Source organism: Syngnathus scovelli, chromosome 20, assembly GCF_024217435.2.
Source record: "Syngnathus scovelli strain Florida chromosome 20, RoL_Ssco_1.2, whole genome shotgun sequence".
Taxonomy (NCBI): Eukaryota; Metazoa; Chordata; class Actinopteri; order Syngnathiformes; family Syngnathidae; genus Syngnathus; species Syngnathus scovelli.
The window spans coordinates 5,102,025-5,125,924 of record NC_090866.1 but is presented as its reverse complement, the minus strand read 5'-3'; the positions used below and the strand labels follow the sequence as shown (position 1 = coordinate 5,125,924).

Genomic DNA, 23,900 nt, shown 5'->3' with positions numbered 1-23,900 from the left:
TGAACAGAGAACGGGTCGTGCCGGCAGGGCGGGGGCGGCGCCATCTACGGCCGAGTCGCTTTCTTTCCTTTCACCGTTTCGTTCCAATTAAAAGAAGCCCGTGATCATTTTTCAACATTCTCTGGCTGAACTTGAGCCAGAAGACTCGACAGCGCAAAAGGAAGTTCAAAAGGAATTTGAAATGAAAGCACCGGCTGGTCGGCCTTTGTCGACGCTAATTCTTGTGTTAGCGTTTGTCGGTTACTCAGCCACGTGCGTGAAGTGTTGCTTCGCTACAATATTGATCGTTTTGCTTTGTTGACCAAATGAACGGCTGACAGCAACAATATCGATATTTTGTCCCATTTCTGCTTTGCCTTGTCGTGTAAAGTCATTGCCACGGGCCAAAAACAAGGAAATTCATGATAACCGCGTGTGAATGCGTGATGAAATTCCTAATACAAGGGCGAGCTTCTTTCACCGAACCAACCGTGCCCATTGATTGGAAACGGAACCAGAACAGAGCCTCGAGGCCGGCTGGGCTGGCTGAAACTTTTCAGACGTTGCGAAGGGTGCCTGGAGCTGGCGGGTCCCCTAACCCCTCCTCACACACACACACGCACGCACGCACGCACGCACGCACGCACGCACGCACGCACACACAAACACACGCACGCACACACACACACACACACACACACACACCAAGCACTCCATTGGGAATCACAGCCAGAGGGCACTTGTATTACACCATTTTGGGAGCAAAGCTTGTTAATTTCCCTTGACTCGGCCCCTCCCCGCCCGGCCCCTCCCCTTTGCCTTCTTGCATCGGGTGGCTTCTGTCACGTCTCGTCCCCAACTGCTCCACTATGTGTCTGTTGTCTTGGTTTCTGTCTGTGTGCTCGCTCCTTACCCTGCCCGTGACACCACTGCCTTTTGGTCCCCTGAACGATCTCTGTTGCCAACTGCTTCCGTAAACTGACCGACCACGCCTGATCGCCGCCTATCTTGACAACCTGCCTGCCTCCGACTACGACTACGCGCTGTGCTCTGCTGCTCAGCCACGCTAGACCGCAAGTCCAGTGTTCCACTTCCCCTTTCCCCCTTTTCAATAAAGGATCGTGTGCATTTGGTTGTCCTGTCTCTGATCCGTGACAGCTTCCTTCATTTCATTCTCTGCCTAAATATTTTGTTGTCGTGATCAAGTCGAAATAAACAAATAAATACGAGGTCATCTTTCAGATGATTTAGCGCCGCCGCAGAAAATGAATGAATAATTCACAAACACGGTAAGATCTTGTTGGCCATTAAAAAAAATGCTTTACATTCACTCCCGTTTGTTAAATGGAATATTGGATTTTGAATTTTTACGCTATTGTGGGCCACTTTATGATTTCCTCACCTCGCAACTTGACGCTCGGTGTGCAACAACCAGAAGCCCCTTCTGAGCCCGAACATGAGCGGGCAAGCGCCGCATACGTCTGTGCATGTCTGCCCATGCGGTGGCGCGGTATGCAAAGGTTAAAAACACGCCGAGCAGGCTCAGCTGTTATCGGCGATGGAGCAGCGCGACTCGTCCCTCTTAATGCAGGCGCGTAGGGGCCGTCAGAGCCTCGTAAAGTTAAATTAGTGAAAAGAAAAGACGTGCGTGTGTACGTGTTTGCGCGCGGAGTGTGGCTGTGACATAACTTTGCAGCTGCTGGGAAGAGGCGGCCAGTTACAGCGGGGGTTAAGTAACACCAGAGCACAAAGTTCACTGCAGCCAGGAATACTTTTCCTCACACACACATGCTTACATAAAAATACACATGGATTCACCTAATCTTCTGATTTAAGACACAGACACATACAAGCGCATTTACAAGTACAAGTACTATTTTGGGGGACAGTGCCACCTCCGTTAATGCCTGACACATCTCTGAGCACACATTTCAGCAGCTCCACAGTTCTGGCTGCCCCTCTTGGCTTGAAATCCACTTTGGGGTGGGGGGTGAAAAACACAGACGAGTATTCACTCAGCGATACTAAGTACCAATACCAATAGTATTTGTACAGTGACACACCTGAATATTCACCGATGTGTCAAAGCGCAGTGTAGCACCAACTAATGGCGAGGAGGACAGGCTGACTGTTCCAAGTGATCAGATATTTTCTTGACTGACTTCCACGCGTCTTGACCTAGTTCTGCCGAGCTTAATGCTTCACTGACAAGAGATATAAAGTGACGTAAGTGGGAACCTGGGAGAGAAACCCAGAGGGATTACTGGGATTTGCTCAACAAATCTTCTCAACAAAAGGTGCCCTGCCCGCGTGAAACTGCGAGTTCTTCGACCTGACTGTACCCGGCGAAACTTTTAAGAGTGCCAACTTTGATTAGTAAATGAGGTACACACATGATTGCATTTTCCAAATGGGTTTTAGGTGGTAAAAATGGCTGCTGTGTGTGTATCCCGCTTTAGATGATGTGTTAATGTTTTGGTAGCAGTGGGGGGTTCTGTTTAGAGGACTAAAAAAAGACTGCCAAGATTTATGGACAGATCAGGCGTGAGACCACTCCACCCTCCCATTCGGGCCCTCATGCCCGAAATTCTAGGAGTAACTGCCCCCCTGCATGGTGAAAGCTAACCCAGCCTTGATATGCACGCACAAACAAACTTTTTGCCAAATAGCATAGAAAAACTTGAGAAGCCCCTATCGGAATGGTCACGGGTGTGGAACTTATTTCAGGTATCAGTTCAGATTTTTTAATTTCGGTCATACTGAATTTTGTGGATCAGTGTTTTGGGGGTCAGCAGACCCCTGGAAGTGTACACGGGGGCTTACGAGCTATATAACTGAAAACCTGTAAGTCAAGCTAGCATTGTATTATTATTATTATTATTATTATTATCATTATTCATTTGCTGTCAGAATTGTCAGTAGCTCCTCCCCTGGCCTGCTGCACCTTCTTGGCACAGCCCACATCTTAGCTCGGCCCCTCCCCCATCCTTTCCTGATCATTGCCTTTCAAAGCACTGCCCTCAAAAGGTCCACCTCAAGTCCCAACAGCGTACTTGTTATGTAATCATTCCCCCTCGTGGCTGCGGCAACCTTGCTTACCTGACCCAACACACTGGCGGTTCCTTGCCAGGAGTTGACATAACAAATAGCTAACAAGCATGTGTTGCTTTAATCATATTTTGTTGTGGCATCTGGTTCGACTGTCAAAGCAAAGGACTTCATTTCATCTCTTGTCTGACACGTTTACATTCTATCTTTACCATAACTAATGGATTAACGTCAATGGCTGTTGGGAGGTACACAAACTAGGCTAGTGTGTTTCCAGATCAACCGGTTACAACGTCTCTCTGTGTCTGTCTTTCCGAGGACGACTGTCATGCACATGGCTCGCAACGGGAGAAACAATGGAGCGCTGCATTAACGTCACCAACGGCCGTATCATTAGGCACAGCTACTCCGTGTCATTTCGACTGAACGCTTTTTATGTTATGCGCCCGAGCGAGTGGCGTGTCGAATATTCTGGTAGTAAACATGACTTCTGCTACACTTCCAACCACATGAATAGATTAAATTGATAACAATCTTCCCACATTGTTTATTGAATTAATAAATTTGATTCAAGGACCTAAGGATTTTAAATTGAACCATTTCATTCAGTGGGATTATATATAGTATATAAACGTGTGCATGTGCATGCTTGTGTAATTTACCGCAAGTAAAAAAAGATGAATGAAATGCATTTTTGATCTTGAATTTGACAGTTGAAAACAACTAGTGTTCTAAATACATTCCGCCGCCCCCCTCCTAAAAAAGTGCGCAGGGGTCTCGGGTGCGTGTTGACAAGCCACATGCTTTTTTGTTTTTGTTTTGATGGAGGAAGGAGGGGGACTGGGCTGACCGAGTTGTGCGTGTGCGCGTTGGAGAATCTTCTTACCTTCCATCCAGCCGAGCTGTTGCTGTCTCCTTTGTCCTTAAAGTAAGGAATGGATCTGACCATCCAATCGTAGATCTGGGACAATGTCAGCCTCTTGTCCGGCGCACTCTCGATAGCTTTGGTGATGAGGTCGGCGTACGACAGGTTCCCCCAGGCGTTGCGGCGAGATGAAGCCTTCCTGGGGGTTTGTTGGACGGCCAGACCGCCCGGGGTGAGCGCTCCGGTGGCGGCGGGCGGAGAGTGCGCCGAGAGCGGCGAGCCGCCGCTGTCCTGGCCGGGCGAAGAGAGCGCGCCGTCAGCTAGTGGGCTGCCGCTGCTCTGGTCGTCCGTCACCGCGCCGGAGCCGCTGCCGACGATGGTCCCATGCTGGTGGTGCGCGCCCTCCTCGTCGTCGTCCTCCTCCTCCGGGATGATATCGTGCGCGTCCGGCTTGGTGGCGCTCGAGTCCGGCCGGGGCAGAGGCCAGGTGCATGAGCGCGGCCGCTGCTGGGGCTCGAAGTCCGGGTCGATGGCCACGGCGTCGGGGAGCGCGGCCTCGGCCATTATGTCCGCCTTTACTTTTCGACTTTACGAGCGACGATACCGAGAGCTGTCAAAGTCTCGTCCCATCAATGCGCGCTCCCGTTCTTTGTTACTATTCCACTGTAGGCTCGCGCGCACTGGTTGTCTTTTTTCAACGTCTGTGGAAGGAACACAATTGAACGATAATCGTGAATCGCACGCCAAAAAACACTGAAGTTTCAAACTAGAACCGAAAGAATTACCTCGAGTATCTCGAGAAAGCAAGACTTTAAAACATCCTGGAAAGTCGCGCGCATGCCATCGCCTTCTCCTTCCTCCCAAGACTGCCTGCCACCTCACTCCGGTTTACTACTCTACTGTATCTCGATGTGCTCTCTTCGACACGCGTGCAACGCACACAAGTACACACACACACGCGCGCGCGCGCGCATATTACGCAGACAGCGTGCGAGGCGATCAAGGTCCAGCCCCCCTTGTGGATCCTGTTCCTGCATGGTTGCGCCTTTTAAAGAGACACTGCAGTAGCAGGGCACGTCTGAACATGTCAGTGCAAACAGACTGCAATCATCGAGTCAAAGTTTGCATCCAAATTGGGATTAAAAGTAATGGAACTACCAGGAACAGTTGTTTACCTCGGCATTGACTAGTGGTTTTTCATTTGGTGCTTAGGCTTTGAGAATTGCGCTTAAACATTTTTTCAGCAAATTGAGTTCATACAAATACATTTTTAGTTGGAATATAAATTTGAAATAAAACCAATATGAATTTTTTATTTGCTAGAATAAAATAAATTAACATTATAACATTTTACTGTATAGTGCATTAACACGTGCACACAAATCATTTTAATAAAGTGATTTTTAACAAATTAGCACTTTAAAATAACCACATAGCTTAGCCTTTAAGTCTGCTAGCTTAATGCTCGTTTGTATGTTAACCGCAGCGCCCAAACTCTTTGAGCATAAATAGTGCTCAGTCATATTCTTTATCCTCTGCGAAGAATAGCTGACATTAGTGCCGTACTGATGAGCTGAGAGGAGTTGTGATATCTAAATCAACAGTGTATCTGTAAACTATATGAAATCAATACTGTTTGTCGTAAGCCTATTGCTATTGGTACTTGAACAAATAATATCACTCTATTTCACTCCAAGTGTACCTTTAACCACCTGTCAATCACTCTGTCAGGGGAGCACTGAAACTCAGCCCCTTCTCTGCCCACCTCCCTTCCAGCTCGGTCCACCTGGCCCAAGGATGACGTCATCTCCTTGAGTCGCCAGCGAGAGAGAGACCGAGCAAATGAGTTGTCGCTCCTCCTCCTCTTGTCCTTCTCGCTCTTGACGTGACCAATACAAGCGGTCCTCTTTGTCTGTCCGTCTTGCACGGTGCACGTCCACTCGTGTAGGAATGCGCGCTCACGAGGGAGAGACCACGATAAGGTGCCTACCTTGGCAGCCGAAATGAGATTTAGCGAGATGGCATTGCAGAATCATTGTCATAGTAAATGACTTTAAAATGCCTTTTTTTTTACATGCAGTGGAGTGAACTTAGATTTAAATTAGTGGTCAAATAAAATCATGCCCCACCCATAATTATCTGAATGCCACTAAACATTACATCATGTTTTAGATTCTGACCCCCCCCCCCCCCCCCCCCCCCCCCCACACACACACACACACACCTTTAAGACTAGAATGATGAAGACAAGATTGTAAGAACATAAGCTTACTGGCTTGTCATTATGCAACTTGACATCTAACATAACATGACCCCAAGGTGAAAGTGGGTGACCCTGTCACTAAGGTGAAGCGGGTTTATCTGTGCCAGTCGTTGTTTGTGTCTGACTTGTCAACTAAGTATTGTATTACAATGTGCATATGCATTTTTAAAAATATGTTTTTTGTGTGCGTTTTTTGGGTGCGCAGGGGCTTTGCATACTCTACTACATGGTCAAAATCCATTTAAAGTTGTTAAGGGGTGATACTGTTCACTCGTCATTTATCCAGGACAACGCATTTAACGGGAGCAGATTTCTCTTTGTTGTGCGTTGGCCAAGGTAGCAGAAGGCTGGTCCAGGCTGGAATGGTGCATGAAGATGACCTCATCCTTGAAGAGGGAGAAGCTCATCCCTTGCAGCAACTGGTGGCCTTCTGCTACCATCTACTGGTGAAAAAAGGGACGTTCACAAACAAATACATTTTGAACACCCGCCCTCTGTATCATTGCTTGGGAAATAAGGAATGTTCAGATTTGCTACACTTGCTGAAAACGCCTCCAAGAAGGCACCAAAATGGTTAGTTTAGCTCTAAGGGGTCACCGTTTTGAGATCGATGAAAATGGACAAGAGAAATTACTACAAACACCGGAGCATGTTCCTATTTTGTCCACAAGAGAGCAGCCGCTAACTACTATACACGTTCCATTGCGACGTTTACAGTACTTGTACGTTCCCGGCTCAGTAAATTATGATATAAGTTATTTACCCGCTTGAATAAAAAACAAAGTTCCAACCTGAATTTAAAACGTAATGTCTTAAACAAATGAACCCATGTAGAATCATGAAACACTTTATTGCATCCATCCATACTTTCATTTTCAGTTAACTCTTAGCCTTTCAATATTTTCAACAACAATGCATCATTTCTATCCCGTAATCTCTATTTTGTATTCTGCTTTTTCCATATGAAATATACACATCAGGTAGCCACGAGTGAAAATTATGTGTTGAGGTGTTTCTTCGTTTGTCTGCGATCTCCCTCCATCCAGTACGTGTCGGTCTGCATCTCCGTGAGCCTGGAAACAGTTCTTTGAAAGGCAAACGTTTCCTCCTCAGCTGTGAAAAGAGTCAGTCGCTCAGCCACCTTCTGAACATAGACAAGATGTACAGCTATGGTCAAGACCAACAATAAGAGCGCTTCTACCGAATGTGTCCAAGGGGGTGATAGCAACCGTACCTCCTTCAGGCCCAAGTCATCCAGAAGCTCTTGGTCCCGCTCATCATCTCCTCCGGTTTGAACAAACAGCTCATCTAATGGAGCCGCAGCTTGAATCACCACTCTCACCTGTGGGAGTCAGATACAGTCCGATTATTTTTTTCTTTCCCTGCAATCATGAAAAATGCAGCATGAAAAGTGACATGGCCAGAATAACTTATGGTCGTAGAAGTTGTCGACAAGGGTGGTGAAACGTCTAACTTGGTCCTTGATGCGCAGCGTTAGCACAGGAATGCGACGGATGAACACCGTGTCAAAGAGCCGCGCCATCTCCAAGTAGTCGCTGGCACCAAGAGACTGGGGTGGGGGGGGGGAACGTGTGTTGTGTAAGCATTTGTGGCTAAATCATTTTTCAAAGCTAAAAAAGTTCACAATCAATCCAATGCATTTAAAAATGACCCATTACGCAACATACTACGTTCAATTCAAAAAGACACTTTATTCTTATATCTTTTCAATCTACTTTGCCATTGGGAAAAAAAAAAAAGGACGCCAGACTTCTATCAAGAGTGAATGACAAACACACAACGCAGACAAAACGGGGTCCAACTATTCAGCGGCACATCAATAGACTTGCTTTTTGACATTGAGCGGAAAATTGGCCGGCGACGGAGAGAAAAGTCTGGCACAATACGTATGAAAGAAAGCACATGCGGTGTTAAGGAGGTATGCTTTATGTGAGCAGTTGTCATGGGTCGTGAGTGGATTTTATCAATAAGAGGGGACCTCGCCGTGTGTTGCCCGCCAGGTAAAAAGGGAAACTTGCCTCTTACTTTTCGTTTGTTCTCTCAAAGTGACTATTCCATAAAAGCCCGAGTCTGGAAATCACATTGCCTCCGTTCGAATAAGCATAAAATTACACTTTGTATACTTAAAAAAAATATACATAGAATGAAATCTCAATCTACTACATTGCCTTGAACACAAATGGTGCAGCGGCACATGTAGACAAGTAATGAAGTACAGTCCACCCCCGCTATTCACATAAGATAGGGTGAAAATCTATGGATATTTCAATTGCATAGAAAAAAATTATGTAAATTATTATGTTAGATGTTATATTCTTTACAATTTTAATCTAGGTACACTATATATAGATATGAGGTCAATAACATTACTCACTCTGCCGCACAGCTCATAGAAAGTGCAGTCTGCAACGGAGCCGCAGGTCTTCTCTAGCGTCACTTCCCTGCCCAGCACGGTGAGCACCTTTGGACCAGTAACTATGGAAACACACCTCACCATGTCAGCCGTTTCATTAATACGATCATTTTTGATACCCATATAAAAAAAAAATGTTTACATTTCATTCTTTTAATTAAAAAGAACTGTTTTATGTTATGGCAATCGAAGCTGATATTCAAAAGTAAAACCATAATGCACTTTAATTTAGGAAAACCAAAATTATATCCTCCTTACAGCTAGTTTGTGTCAAAGCCAGCTCGTCAAACATGGCATTCAATGTAGCGTCCGCGCCAGGCTCTCTTGTCCTACTCACACACACACATGCACACACGGGGCAATAAAGAGCTAATGGAATATGAAATTAATAATACTGAAGTGGCAACATCAAACATAAGCAGCGAAGAGCACAGTGACACAGGAGGCTACTTAGCTTTTTACTCTGTGAGAAAAAAAAAGAATGTTCAACACTAAACAAGCAGTAGCCAGTGAATGCACATCAAAATGAGGTGTGCGTGCGTGTGTGTGCGCGCATTATTAAATGATGAGTGATGCACTCTATTTACATATAGTGAAAAGAGGAGAGCGCTTGAGAGCGTGTGTGTTCATAACAGAGAAAATTAGCTTTTAATGCTCAGCCATTTTGTCACATTCTATTGACTCCACTTTGGCTCTCGGGATGATGGAGACTTCATCATCCTCAATTCTTCCTCATTTGCTGTCACTTGCTGCTCTCGATGCTTTGCATATAAAAAGTCCACACACACTTGTTCGAATGAGAACTACAGCAATCATTTTAATATGTAAATAGCATGTACACCGCAATAGAAAAAAAAACATTGCACAAGTGTGCACACCCTATAACTGAGGGTGTGGCTGTGTTCAGATTCTACCAGTCACGCATTTAGGGATTTAATTTAATTAATTCGGTTGGGTGTTTTTTTGTTTTGGTTTGGTTTTATCTGAGAAATAATTGATTTTGGTTTCATTTTCGTACATCATGAAACCCTAATATTTGAACAGAGGTGTGCAGACTTTTTATATCCACTGTACAATGACTTATCGTAGAGGGCAAGAAAAAAAATGCATAGAAATAATAATGAGCATTTGGATCTTACAGGAAGTAGAGTTTCCCGGTTCCAGTCCTGCGCAGCCTCCTGTAGTCCAAACCAGAGTCGAGGCAGATAGTGTGGCAGTGCTCCTGCACACATGAAAAAAAATGGTATGTAATTATTTAAATGATGAATTTTATTTTATTTCATTTATTTACTTATTTATTTTCAAACCAGATCCCAAAATGTTTTTTGGGTTTTTTTTGTCAGGAGTGGCGGAATCCCCCCAACAACCCCAAAATATAATTGTTGTCATCCTCAACACAACAAGCAAAGAATGAATTCAACAATCGATCAGAATGCGCCCGCTGCTATTCAAAGTGCTGAACCTGCAGTTACGCAGTTCAAACTTCCCCATGCGGTTGCACAATGTCAACACGGGATTCATGTCAGAGAGGACAGCGCAAACCGTAATCATCATCTCAGCTATTCTTTTGCTGAGAAAAGATGAGAATTACGCATCGGTCCCATCAATGCCATCGAGGCGGACCGGCCGAGCATTCAAAGATGAAATCAGCGGATTTCTGCCACTGCCCTCCTTAAGCCGGCAGATAATTAGCAATCATCATAAAGCAAGAGGACGGAAATACTCCATTCTTCTCCGCTGTCAACTTTTGGATCGGCGCGTCCGCTCGGAGCCAGTTTGACAGAATCGGGCATAATAACAACCTGACAGAGTGGCCCTCCCCCTCGCACAAAAGGGACATGTCATTTCATCAACCTGCCGTGACCCTGCCGGTGGCAAAACAGCGACGGGGGGAAAGGTAGGACCACCGTCACAATCGCAATATTCAAATGAGTGCTTTTGTCTTCCCTCTCGGAGGCGCGCAAATAACGGCGAGGGAAGAACGAGGGGCCGGTAACACAATCAGCGGTGATGATTCCATAGGTTATTTATAATCTGATGAGGCGGAGGCCGAGCGGGTCATTACTTGATTAGCCATCTCGAGGGCTTTGTCACATCCTCCAAGATTTCATCCGCCCACACGTCTCCTTGCCGTGGCCAAACACCGCCGCGTCATCTTACTTGCATTTGACGATAAACAATAGCGACGAGTAACTTTCAGCAAGTTCTCTAGAGAATATTTTGAATTATATTTTTGTTAACTTCTGTGCTTGTAATTCTATTTTTTTTTCTTTTTCAAAGCGTCTCCCTAACATTTCTTGGTACCAAATTGCCAATTCGACAAATAAATGTTTTTTGTTTTTGTTTTTTTTGGTCCCTTCAACAGATTCTGAAGGCCCAAAGCCAAATTATGAGAATTGACAGACTGAAAGAAAGTCATCCAAACACATGTAGCGCCTCACATAGTCATTGTCCTGACTGTCCACCGCAGACGTTTACAATTTTTTTTTGAGTGGCTTTTTATTTTGGGTGACTACATCTCCTCCCTTCTGTGCTTGCTCCTTCTATATCCGCCGTATCTTTTCTCCATCTTTTACTCCTCCAAAAGTTGCTTTTGAGTCTTTGAAAGAGTGCTGTGCCATTGAGCGGTAACAAAAGCCAAGGATAGCTGACTATTGGGCCCTGATGAGGTCCACTCCCTCATTACCCAGCAGCAGAAAACATTTGATGCTTCTCTCTTTTTTTTTTTTCCCTTCGAATTGACCAGGCCTCAAAGAAATGTGGGGTGGGAAGGCTGAAAAAGAGACGAGGGAGTGCGAGAGGCTGAGGTGGTGGGGTCTCGGGAGGGGAAGGGAGGGGGCGAGGCTGTCGCTCATTCAAGCATGTGTGTCTTACAGCCTTGTGTGCAGGCATGGAAAGAAAAGAGGGGAGGCAGGGATAGAGAGGTCGAGAGAGAGAAAGCTTAAAACACTGCCTTTATGCTGGCAAGTTCTGGACGACTCTTGTGACATCAAAGTGTTTTCACTAACTACTGCAGTGTGTGAGAGTGAGTAGGAGGGCGGAGGGGGGGTGGTATCTAGTGATTTTATTCATTCTTACGTGGTCGGGGGGGGGGGGGGGGGATGAGGGGGGCTTTGTGACAATGTGAACACCCTAATTACACCTAATGATCTATTCCCTTAAAAAGTGACCGCCTTGGGCCAGCGGCGGTTTGTTCCACGGGGTCGTTCTCACAACCTCCTCCTGCCTCTGGCTGCCCCTCTTGGGGAAACATCTTTGGAGGCCTACAGGCCCCACCTTTAGGAATCAGACCCCCACCCTCAAACGGCTTTCGCATAGCGGCAAGGCCCAAAAGCAAACCACAAAAAAAAAAAAAAGGTAAATAAAAGGCTACATGTAACACCTGCACCTGGCCAGTAGGGGCACACTTGATACGCGGATGTTTTTTTTTTTTTTTCATGGAGTGCTTTAATTTCTTCATACAATAATTCTCATAGAATAGAGAGAGGGAAAAAGATGGAAAGCAAGGTAACCGAATCAATTAAGAACAAGTTGATTACTGTCCTCACACTCCAAGAGGAGGACGATTGATTCATCGCCATCCATTCTTTACCACTCATTTTCGACCCTGATAAAAAAGCCTGGCAGAAGTACGCCGAGTGCCACTGCCCCGCCATTCAACCAACCAATGTCAGTCATCCAAAACTATCGACGATTATTTGATTTGAACCGGCGAGCGGCTGCCTCGTCACAGGCGGTCTCTCCATCCAAGGTTTTCGGCTGGAGGACCGTAACCCTCTGCTTTTCTTCCTTTTGAGATTAATTCTCTATTTGCAGATTGCACAGTACACAGCCGGGCATTAACAATGAAATCATAACAAAAATAGAGGTAAAAGGATTTTCTATATAAAAATAGAAGAGGTTAAAAACAACGGGAAGCACAGAGATACTTAAAAGTAGCTTCAGGGTTGTTCCCCCCCCCCCCCCCCCCCACACACACACAAACCACCACATCACAACCCCAAAACAGACACACACATACAAAGCATTGTGTGCTCGAAAATACCGAGGCCTGACCTTGAGGGAGTAACAGCAGCGAGCAGAACAGGATAGTGACAGAATAAAGAGCGGGATAAAAGGTTAGCGCGAGGATGGGCAATGAAAAGTGGAGTGGAGAGGAAGGACAGTTTGGGAGCGGGTCTGTCCGTCTTAGTTACATTACTGGCAGGGTCCATTAATAAAAAGCCCTTAAACCCTCCAACTCTGAGCTTTCCCTAGGCTACAAAGGCCGAGAGGACCAAACAACCGAATGAGATGAGATGAGGATGAGAAACATAATGTACAAATGATTGCACAACTGAAAAATACACAGTAGCTCGAAGTCAAACAATTTGGAGTTCAACCAAGTGCGAAGCCAGCAATGACAACAAATCTTACACCGTTAAATTTGTTCTATAAGCTTTGCAACTCAACTTAAATGTTTGAGAAATGTTTTCCCCAAAAAAACAACTCAGTTAATGAGGTTGCACAACTGTGCACACCCTCCCAACCAGGAGTCTTCAGAATTCATAATCATTTAAAGCAGTGGTCCCCAACCTTTTCTGCGCCACGGACCGGTTACGTGTCAGAAATATTTCCGCGGACCGGTCTTTATATGAATAAATAATAAATTTATATAAACAAATAATAAATTTATAATAAATATATAAATACGATGAAATAAAAATGATACGACTGGCATAAAAACAAATATAAACCACATAAAAATAATACTCACCATTACGTTGAATTAGTGGGAGCATTGAGCTTGTTTCTCAGAAACGAGCCGGTCCCATCAAGGTGTAATCGGAGACAATGACACCCGAAGTGGTTAAGGTTTGTCTTTTAATGCAGGATGCTTGCGCTCCATGTGCTGAAGCAGTTTTGCCTCGTTAGCTAGCCTGTCGCCACATATGCAGAGTGCGCTTGGCGCGTCAGAGTCACCTGTGGTGATAAATCCATATTTTAAGTAGGACTCCAGAAATGTTCTTTTAAATGCAGCTTTCCTTTTTTTAGAAGTCGTAGCCTCTTCTTCAGTCTCCTCATTGGGCTTTTTTCCCTTTCCGAAGAAGCTTTCCAAACATCTCTGTTTTTTGCTCATTTTTGCTTCCCTCGCGGGCTCGACTGGGGTGACATGTCACGTGACCAAGACGAGCCTTTTGACCTGAATTAACCTGTCAAGAGACACAGATGCACCGACGGATGTAATTGGGAGAGAATCGCCAAATCTTTTGTATTTTTCAAAATAAATTCTCACTCATTTTTGCTAGCTTTGCGGGCTCGACTGGGGAAACATGGCACGTGACCGGGACGAGCGTCTTGACCTGAATGAATTGATCGTCGATTAAAAAAAATATATATAATTGTTTTTTTCTGTGCGGCTTGGCAGCCCAGTACCAAATGACCCACAGACAGGTATCGGTCCACGGCCTGGTGGTTGGGGACCACTGATTTAAAGCGTCTTTGATTAACCCCAAATGAAGTTTGGATGTTTGAGTAGGCTTTCCCTGACATTTGTTTTTGCTGTCTTGCAGGAGGAAGCCTTGCACATTTTTTTCTGCCTTTGAGAAGGCCCCAGTTCCAGAAAAAAAAAAAGTACCAAAGCATGAAACCAAGCCATCAACCTTCACTGCAGGTATGGTCTTCTTTTGGTGATTAGAAGTGTTGTGTTTGTGTACTGTTGTTGTTATAGTTAGTTATAAAAAAAAATTCTAAAATGTGTTTGTGTGGTGGGGAAAAAAGTCCATCCATCCATCCATTTTCTGAACCGCTTAGTCCCCACGGGGGTCGCGGGCGTGCTGGAGCCTATCCCAGCCGTCATCGGGCAGTAGGCGGGGGACACCCTGAACTGGTTGCCAGCCAATCGCAGGGCACACAGAGACAGACAACCAATCGCACTCACACTCACACCTAGGGACAATTTGGAGTCTTCAATCGGCCTACCAAGCATGTTTTTGGAATGTGGGAGGAAACCGGAGTGCCCGGAGAAAACCCACGCGGGCCCGGGGAGAACATGCAAACTCCACACAGGGAGGGCCGGAGGTGGAATCGAACCCACACCCTCCTAACTGTGAGGCGGACGTGCTACCCAGTGCGCCACCGAGCCGCGGGGAAAAAAGTAAATAATTAAAAAAATAATATGATCTGATGATTTTTCTGATTTATCCAGAAAAATCATCAACAGAGTAAATAAATATTTTAGCATGAGCTTGGTACCAATTAATTCACTTTGCACCATGGGCTCATTTATTTTGAAATTTGACAACAAATAGCAAATCCTTAAGGATTGTGTTCAACTTTCGAGATTCCAAAAGAGGAGAGGAAACAAGTAGTGGAAGAAAAGGGGGTTCCATCTAATCAGGAGTCACTAGTTAAATAAAGACGTCAACCCAAGCGGACAGAAGTTCTGGATTAACCTCTTTCACTTCAGCCCAGGTGAAAGGGTGGAAATGTCACCGGCTATTTCTAAAAAAAAAAACCCTTTAAACACCATCATTCACCCTCTCGCCGCCTATTGAAACACAATCATACAAGAGCGAGTCGCATCGAGGAGGAGGGCCCACGGACGAGTTTTAATTCAATCCATTGAGGGTCAACTAGTTAGCGGGGTGACCCAGCAAAAAAAAAAAAAAAACCACGCTTTAACTCCCCACCGCAGACTGCCATGGAGGAAGACGTGAACCTGGCGAAAAAGGCCCCGACCCCGAAAACCAGATGGCCTCACAAAAGGAAACATGGAAGTCTGAAAGACGGGAGGTAGTGCGAAACACAGCCATTCAGGACCATGAGGAGGGAGGATTAAAGGGGGCAAGGGTGACACTTTGCCTGAGGAGCATGTGGACTCGGTGCAGTCAGTTGGCGTCGCCATGGTTACGCTTCAGAACCGCCAGCCCTAATCAGGTTGGCTTTCTCACCTTGAGTCAAAGTCAGCGACAGAGCTAGCGAAGGGTGAGATAATGGCGCCAGCAAAATGGTCGCATCTTTAGCATCTCTGCTAGTCACTCAGCTTATCCTCGTATTACCTGCCAACCCCCCCAACTCTCACAATTTCTGGGCGAATCTTTCAGCCCCTTTCTGATCAAAGACAGTGCGAGAGACGTTGGGAAAAGCATCAAACCGTGAAAGAGCAACTCGCAGGCAGCACATGTGTGTGCATGCGTGTTATGAATATATTGACAACACAAGAGCAGGATGTGACTTTGTCTCTACCTTCAGCACGTCGATGAAAGGTAGAAAGGTGTCCCTCTGAAGTCCGTTTTTGTACAGATCTGAAAGAGGAGGGGAGGGCCTGTATTAGAGGTGCTGTTTAGCCTCCTAATAATGTCATTCCCCCGCCACAGATTGGCACATAAAGTGGCTATTGATGAACTGAAGGATGAGGTTGGGGAGGTACAACAAAAGAGCCCAGACCGGGGTGGGGGAGAGAGAAAAATGGATTTCTCTACCGGCAGAGCGGCGGCAACATAAAATTCATTACATTCCCAAACAATGGTGGCGAGAGAAAGGACTGTCGCCTTTTCAGGGCGGACAATATCCACAGCGGCTCGCTGAATAGGGGTTTCAATTAGCTCGGCTGAAACAAATTACATCTGAAGTAGCATCCCTGATAGACAGATAAAACAGGTCGGGATTGACACACAAATCCAGGACAAAGGCGACGGCAGCGAATATGTGCGAGCGCCAGCACACAAACAGACGAGGCTTAAGGCCTCCAGCTGCCAACGCAATGCAACTGGTCGTTGTTGATGTTTGGGCGTTAACGCCGTACAAAAGGAGCGGGCTCGGAGCAACTTGTGTACTGTGATGGACTGCGTCGGCATCATTAAAAAGCCTCATTAGCGAGCGCTTGTTTACTTTCTAGAATGTTGCTGTCGCAAAGTAGAAGCGCATAAAGTACAAGTCAAATGCGTGATGCAACTACAAATCTTGAATGAGGAATAATGGTATTATATTTCAATTCACTTCTTGGGTTGAGTCGCCCCTTTTTTTTTTCGAAACACTTTATCCTAAATAGCAACTTTAGAATTTTAATTCAAAGCGCAAACGAGGGGCAGCGTTCTGATGGGTTTCCACACCAAAGACGCAATTTATGCCGCCACTGCTTTTATGAGTTTCCATTAGTGTATATTTAAAAAAAGAAAACACACACACAAACAAATCTTCTTTTATGCAGTCTCACTCGAAGCTATCACCAAATGCACGGAGGGGCCTTTTGATAGCACCATCTCCACATCAATAAAGACGGCAAATGTATGCCTTTCATGTCCGGTTTTCTCTGTCTGCCGTCATGTATCCCATTAACGGCGCAATTAATACCAAGTAGGCGCTCTATTAAGTTTGCGCCGTTTGCTCGCTTTGTTCTTAATAGCGTGTAAAAATCAGAGATGTGGCGTCCATAACGTCTTGTTCCATTCAAAACGTCCTCTTGGGGAAGGGTTTTAATATTATTGAGTGCCTTGACAACAAGCTTAATGATGAATGTAGCCGGCTCGGCGTGACAAGTATTCCTAAGTATTCTGGAAGTGAGAACTTGAATATGAATTTTTTTTTTCATTTTAACGCCCCAGATTTCTATATTAAAAAAATAATGAATACAATAATAAATAAATATAAATAAATAATAAAAATGTGGAAATTATTTAAAAAAAATAGATCAAATTTATAAACACTCCAGCAGACTTTTTTTTTTTTTTATGTGCAGAGATTCGTACCACTAGGCGCTCTATTGGAGGTCGCCACCACCACCACCCCGGCCTTGAACAACGCCTGGAAAATCTGCCTCAGGATCACAGCATCAGCGATGTCCGTCACCTAACACCGTAAAAAGTAGGAAAGATCACATATTGATTGATATTTGGGTCAAAGCGAGTCGGCCGCACTCCACGTTGATTAGTGTCATTCAGGTGTGCTCATACAGAGCTTTATTTTTTTTTTGGTCTGGCCACGGTCAACGCAATTCTGCTTACACATGCACTTGTAATGACTGCAATGATGAGGACAAGGCGTCAGCCACAAAGTAATCAATCGAGAGAACGCAGCAGAATAGAAGCGTGTATCAAGTTGTGTGTCACAGACGTTACGTGACGTCACCATTCAATTACCCGCTGCCATTTTTCCTTCCACGTCATCGCAAGCGTAAACAAAGGTCGATGACAACGGCAAAACAAGGCCGTCAGTGAGTTGCCGGCTATTATATGAAGGGTTCTGATCTTTCAATCAACAATGCAGGACTCTCACTTTTGTTCTTAACCCTCTCGTCTCTATTCGGAACCCACGTGCGTAGAGAAATCTCTTTACGGCCGTCGTGCGTGATAATCAAAGCGGCGTCGATATAACCCGTCTGATTGAGGAGGTCAGCGCGTGAAATAATTAGACGGAGAAATGAACGCTCTGATCCTTTCGCAGTTTAAACGTTGTAGCTCCACAGACAAAAGTTTGCAGTTTGAAGTCAAGTTTTGGAATCAGACTAATGTCTGTGCAGTGGTGAATAAAAGTCCCGCCCTCTCCACTTTCCTCCCTTTGACGGGCACTTGTAGTGGCCTCACCCGCAGCATATGTCCCCTTTCATAACCTGGAGAGTCTTCTGCTTTTTGTGTATTAGCCCCACTGCCCTTGCCAATACTTGATTAGCATGCATGTTAAAGCCTTGATTTGGCTAAGGAGAGGTGCCCGGGGCCATCAAATTAGCGTATGTGATTGTGTGCGCTCATAATGAGAATCAACAGAAAACCAAGGCCCGGCGTGGCGTGTCTCTCTAAAAGACGCCCCTCCACCCGTTTCCTCCGACCGCAGGATTTTATTTTCATTTGAAAAGACTCATTTAAAAATGACCTTTTATACAACCGCGATTTGTTTATTCATGTGTGCTCAGCGCGGGCTTAGTACATGGGGGGGGGTTATTGATTACTGAATGACTTGGGGGATCGGGGGGATGATACCCAGATAATGATAAAAGTGAAAGTGCCTGATGTCGCACTTGTGGAAGACAAAAAAATAAATAATGGCGCAATCTCCCGATGGACCGATAGCAAATATTGAAATGAGCATCCAATTACTCAAGCGGGCTGGCGCGTTTACAGCGAGGCACACGGGTGCCCCATTAAAACTCTTTTGATGTTACACCTCTTTATGTACACAACCTACGAGCAATTTCTAAAGGGGGAGACAATGATGCACAATCATTTTCTTCACACTCCTCTTCTCTTTCCCATCTAGGACGTCTCAATGGCCAGTATTCATTAGGGGGAGCTGCGGACGGAAAGGCGGGAGCGGAGGGAGGTTGGGGTGGGCTACAAATTACTGATAATGGCACGGCGCTAATGAAGAGAATGGAGAAATGTCATTAGCATTTAAGAGGATAAGATCCATCTGACCCGCCGCTGCTGCCGCCAGTCGCTTTCTAGCTCCACTCACTTAAAGAAGCTGCAGAGTGCGACTGATACCCAGTGCAGCTCATTTGCATGGCTGAGTGGAAGAGGATGCTGATTGGTATACACCCCCCCTTCAGCTTCACTTCTCTCCGTCTACGCCACCTCCGACGCTCTCCAACCTTGAAACCTCTTCTTTCATGCATCGCAAAAACAATGCGCGCATGTCCATTCAAGCTGCATGGCGACGGGTGAAAAAAAAAAAAAAAAAAAATCAATGAGCAGCGGGCGCAAAAACAGCGGCGCGGTTTGAAAAGACGGGGCGAGAGCATGAAAGGCAACCTAAGCTCTTGATCAGCGCACGTGCACACCGGCAGTGATTAGAAAGCGCAAGCACACCTACTGTCACCTCTGACCTGCGGCCTTTAGCGGTAATGATATCAGAGAAAAGATGCGCTTTGTGCCGCTAACAGCTGGCTTTGTAAAGACACAGGCGCACTCATCCTGTAAGGCACAGGTGTCAAACGCAAGGCCCACAAAAGCTTGCCTCTTTTTTTTTTTACCTCGACCTATGTTCAAAACTAGCCATAAAATGTCAATAACCAAATACAGGGACAATTATTACGTCAGATACTGGAGAAGACATGTAGCTTGGGCTCGAGTCTGGAAACAAACTCATAAACCAGAATTACGGTATGGCTCGCAATGAGACAAAGTTTTAATAAAAACGCAGAGAGGACAAATCTACTTATTCAGATAATGTGTGCAATCATAAAGTCGTGAAGTAGCACTGCTTGAAATTCTACGATTGTACCACTAGGTGTCCCCAGTCCTGCTTTTGCTGCCGGTTTGTCTTTTACAGCCCCTACAGTTGAAGTTACAGTTTTAGAGAGGAGTGGAAAAACAACTTTTTAACTTTTTGTTAATAACAAAATGAAATGATTATATAGTATATATTTTTTTATATTTAAAAAAAAAAAAGATTATTCTTACTCCATCAGTAACAGTCACTCACCTGAAACTCATCAAAACACAGGAGGCAGGTTTCATGGGCGATCTCCGTAGCAACCGGTGATATGGGGTCATAGGTGAACATGTTGCCTAGCGTTCGACTCGGCAGGCTTTGTTTCTGCCGGTGGATCCCTTTTTTTTTTTTTTTACACAGCACACACAAACAGTCTTTAAAAACACACCTGCGCCAGTGACTGCGCAAAGCAGTAATTTCACCTGCGCGCGCATAATGGTGGACACTTAGCGGTGGAGCATTGAGACAAACACGGAGATAAGTATAGCATAGAGTGTTTGAAAGGTTGGGACATCTTCAGGAAGTCAAAGCTTGGGTTGTTGTAATGAAGCAGTGGGTGGGGGAGCACTAACTTTGGTGGATTTCCAGCATGAAGCCGTTGAAGTGGACTCGCCTCTTGCGGCTGTTTTTCGCCCCGCAGAAAAACAAATCCATCAACATGGTCTTCCCTGTGCCTATTTTGGGTGGGTGGGGGGTTAGGGGGGGACATGACAGAACAGACTATTTGCATTGCAAAAGCTAATTTCATAACTGCTATCGATATTACACCAATTCCGTAATGTTCTCACCAACATCTCCATAAATGTAGAAACCTTTAGGTGGAGGAGGTGGAGCATCTTCTTTCTATATGTTGGGAAACCAGTGAAAGATTAAGATTACATGATACATACTTAAGAATATTCATATCCTAAAGCTGTGCATGCATGAACTCATTAATAAAATGGCAAGGGGGGATGTAGCTTCCAACCCGCATGTAAACTTTGCTCTCCCTGCCGCTGTATAACCCCGCAGCGCCCATTTAATAAACAAAGTATTGTGAGGCATTAAGCCACCACTACAGTTTGAGGTTTCACATTCTCCAGACTAGCCCACTGCAGGGGAGGAAGACAAAGGGGATCTAATCAACAAGACAAGCCGGGGTTCCCACGAAAGAAAAGCATCATCACAGGAACAATGGGCGGATTTGTCAGACAAAACGGAGAGGACTGAATGAGGCTCCATACGAGATGGACTGGACTTGTCTGTGTGCAGCCTGTTTAGCGCTGCTAATTGTGATACGGTACTGTTGCATTGAGGTGCCGCTGGAAGTCATTGTGCTGCCTGCCTCCTATCATCAAAAGGGCCCTGCTTCAAAAAAAAGAGGAAAAAAAAAAAAAAAAGAACGGCTTCTATGAGACCAAGCTGCGCATACTGAGTAAAGCCAAATATGTCGAAAAGAAGGCCGGGAGCTATTTAAATGCAAGTGCGGAACGTTAATTCTTACTGTGTGTAAACAAATAGGATATGATAAAAGTTGACCGATGTTTGTTTAGTTAATTTATTCCACATTCTAATTTAATAATCTTATATATATAATAATTTCCATATTCTAAAAATCTATTGACCGAGAATTTAAGTAGCCAAGACACAGATGCGAACACAGAAGTTCCATTTAGACGCAATTCGACTTTTTCGGAGGCTCTGCTGTGTTACTGTCGGTAACCAGGCAACATTACATCGCTTGGGCATGAGTGAGCTCTGAGCTCTTGAGTTTTAATTTAGTGACTATTTCATGGCGACAGCACTGGGTTGTCCAGCGCACAAGAAGCACTTGACTCTATTAAATGTCGACAATGGTTGATTAAAAAACGAAATGAAAAACAAACTTGTTGCCTATCCTTTTCCTAGTCACTCATTCGCTCACAACAGTGTCGGTGACTTCTCCGTGACTTCCCAACGTGCCCACTGGCGTGGTAGACTACTAGTGAGTTGTGGCTGGAAGCCATTCCATCATGGCAGAGTGGAGACAGACAAGGCCGACCCTCAGATGGGCTGTCTGGCGGCACGCCATGGCCTCGTCTCACCTCCCACATGTGGGAAAGGTTTTCATACGGTTTTCATTGCTGCTTTGCACCTTTGTGAATAATCCTAAGAACTGTCAAAAAGTGATCCAGTAGCTACGTCGTTAAACGATACAGGTCTGACTTGTGGTTGGCTCTCCCGAGACAATAGCCCATTGTTAGTCGACCATCCGCAAATACATGGCACATTGGGTCAATATGAAGTCAAGTGTACTCTCCTCACAGACTTGGTCAGTTAGTGAGAACAATGGCGGCAAGCAGAAAAGACACCAAAACGCGGACGGTGTTTATGGCCTGATTCAAACAGAAATAATCGTCCAGTCAGCGCGTGCGAGAGTGAACGAGAATAAGAGGTAGAAAAACAAGGTGCATGGGAGGGGCGCAAAAAGTATTTGTCAGAGTCCCAAATCAAAAGGAAAAAGGACAAGAATGGCCCAGATAATGGGGATCCCCCCTCCTCTCTCATTACTGCATGGTGATGGTGAGAGAGTGAGAGGGGTGCCGGGACGAGCCCAGCGGGAGGTCCCTTCCCAAATCTCAGCACTAACCTCACGTGTCTGTGCCAGCTAAAAATCCCAGCGCCCAACACTAGACAGTCATCTCCCCTGACCTAAAAACAACAACATTCAGTGACATTACGCCACTCTAAAACGCTTCCCAGACCCCCCCTACCCTCCCTTTGACCTACGCCCCACCACCACAATTGCTGATCGAGCTGAACTACAGTATGTTTGAATGCAAAGTCCATATGTCACATGTAAGTGGGGCTCTGTAGTTGATATTATAATTTACTGGATATAATGTGTAACTTAACCAATGCATCGTAAATGATCATCTATCATAAGAGCTCATCTCATTTACTTTTCCAGCAGATGCTCCACTTGTTATAATGCAGGGCTCGGTCCTTTTCGGAAGTCTATTGCAGTTGGAGTTTATTGTCAGGGGAGGTGGGTTCAAGTAGGAAGTGTTACTGTAATTTTGCAGGGTATGTTGTAGGCTAGCCAGCCGCTGGAGAACACTCCTTTGCAAAGCATCTTCTCTCAAAGAGCCACACTGGACCAAGCGGTCGTACTCGGTGACAGTGTCACCAGAATCAATAGTGGGAGATTCTGAGGAGATTGACGTGGAAGAACAGCACTTCCTCGAGCTCGTGTAACCTTGGGAAAGAACAGAAACATACAAGATTGACTAGATAAAATAATAATTTTTATTAGCTTGAGTTTATTCGTCAGGATTATGAGTAAACTCCATGGATCAGAGCGCGTAAGGTTTAGAATACTGATAGGAGTACAGGGCACGTTCGGAAAAATTTACTCTTACACCCGTGTAGTACTCTGATTGGGTGTGTTCGGAGGTGCAGAGTACGCCCCACTTTCAATTAATTTCCTAACACAGCCAGCACTGCGCTGGCGCTCCGTGTGTCCCCAGTCCGGAGCGCCTGCTGCATGCACAAGCACTCCGGATTTGGTGCAATCTGATTTAACCCAACGACTGCAATGCACTTAGTTACCGAACGGTCGGAGGAAACGAATGTGCACTCGGTGACTATTTCCCAACGCGTACAACAACAGGCACTAAGATTAAACAGACAATAGATGTCCGAACGTATCGTAAAGATACGTCGATCGAAATACCTTGAATTGTCTTACTGACGACCTGACAACAGGTGATTCTCAAAGCCGGAACGTAGCGAAAAGGTACCAAAGTCACCAAGCATCTTACAGCAATGGGAAACAAGTAGGCTGCCATGATGGTTCAAAGTGTTGAACCTTTATCGACACATGAACAAAAACAGGGTCTATCAGCGCAACTTGTCTTACTTATCCTACCAATGAAAGTATGACCAATATTTACTTATTAATTTCTGCTATTGACACATCCCTTGACAGGTGAATATGGTTTCTGGATGTCATATATTTTTTTAAATTGACAAATTGTTGTCATTGCGTTCTTGGTATCTGTACTACATAATGACTAACACGATTTATGGTGGAGTGTATTTATGTTTGTTGTATGGCAATTAATTAGCGGGATGTAAACAAAACAAGCTACAGTCGGGCA

The 23,900-nt window shown here is 45.2% G+C and overlaps 2 protein-coding genes and 1 long non-coding RNA gene across 8 annotated transcripts in view; 1 reads left to right on the top strand and 2 right to left on the bottom strand.

The window, feature by feature from the left end:
• Window positions 1-4,897, bottom strand: part of foxo3b (forkhead box O3b) — a 32,206-nt gene extending 27,309 nt beyond the window's left edge. The window contains exons 1-2 of the mRNA XM_049758027.1: window positions 4,678-4,897; window positions 3,914-4,593 (exon numbers count right to left, since the gene is read on the bottom strand). Of these exons, the coding sequence (XP_049613984.1) occupies window positions 3,914-4,456 (543 nt within the window). The 5' untranslated portion in view covers window positions 4,457-4,593; window positions 4,678-4,897. The remainder of the gene's footprint in view (window positions 1-3,913; window positions 4,594-4,677) is intronic.
• Window positions 4,898-6,986: 2,089 nt separating this feature from the next.
• On the bottom strand, window positions 6,987-23,639 carry afg1lb (AFG1 like ATPase b). 6 transcript variants are annotated; one of them, XM_049756485.2, is made up of 13 exons: window positions 23,474-23,639; window positions 22,701-22,996; window positions 20,568-20,622; window positions 20,352-20,453; window positions 19,990-20,117; window positions 17,319-17,418; window positions 15,817-15,875; window positions 9,729-9,811; window positions 8,848-8,918; window positions 8,551-8,651; window positions 7,587-7,725; window positions 7,390-7,499; window positions 6,987-7,299 (listed from the first exon to the last, which is right to left on the bottom strand). In XM_049756485.2, the coding sequence occupies exons 1-13, from the start codon at window positions 23,586-23,588 to the stop codon at window positions 7,153-7,155; spliced, it is 1,506 nt and encodes a 501-aa protein (XP_049612442.1). In that variant the 5' UTR covers window positions 23,589-23,639; the 3' UTR covers window positions 6,987-7,152. The 6 variants fall into 6 exon arrangements, with proteins under 6 accessions (XP_049612442.1, XP_049612443.1, XP_049612439.1 ...); XM_049756486.2 differs by having other exon boundaries at window positions 6,987-7,296; XM_049756482.2 differs by having other exon boundaries at window positions 6,987-7,268.
• LOC125989969 (uncharacterized) lies at window positions 13,889-21,632 on the top strand. The gene is made up of 4 exons (XR_007488757.1): window positions 13,889-14,022; window positions 14,142-14,242; window positions 17,309-17,433; window positions 20,862-21,632. It is a non-coding gene; the product is annotated as an uncharacterized lncRNA (long non-coding RNA).
• Window positions 23,640-23,900: the final 261 nt, after the last annotated feature.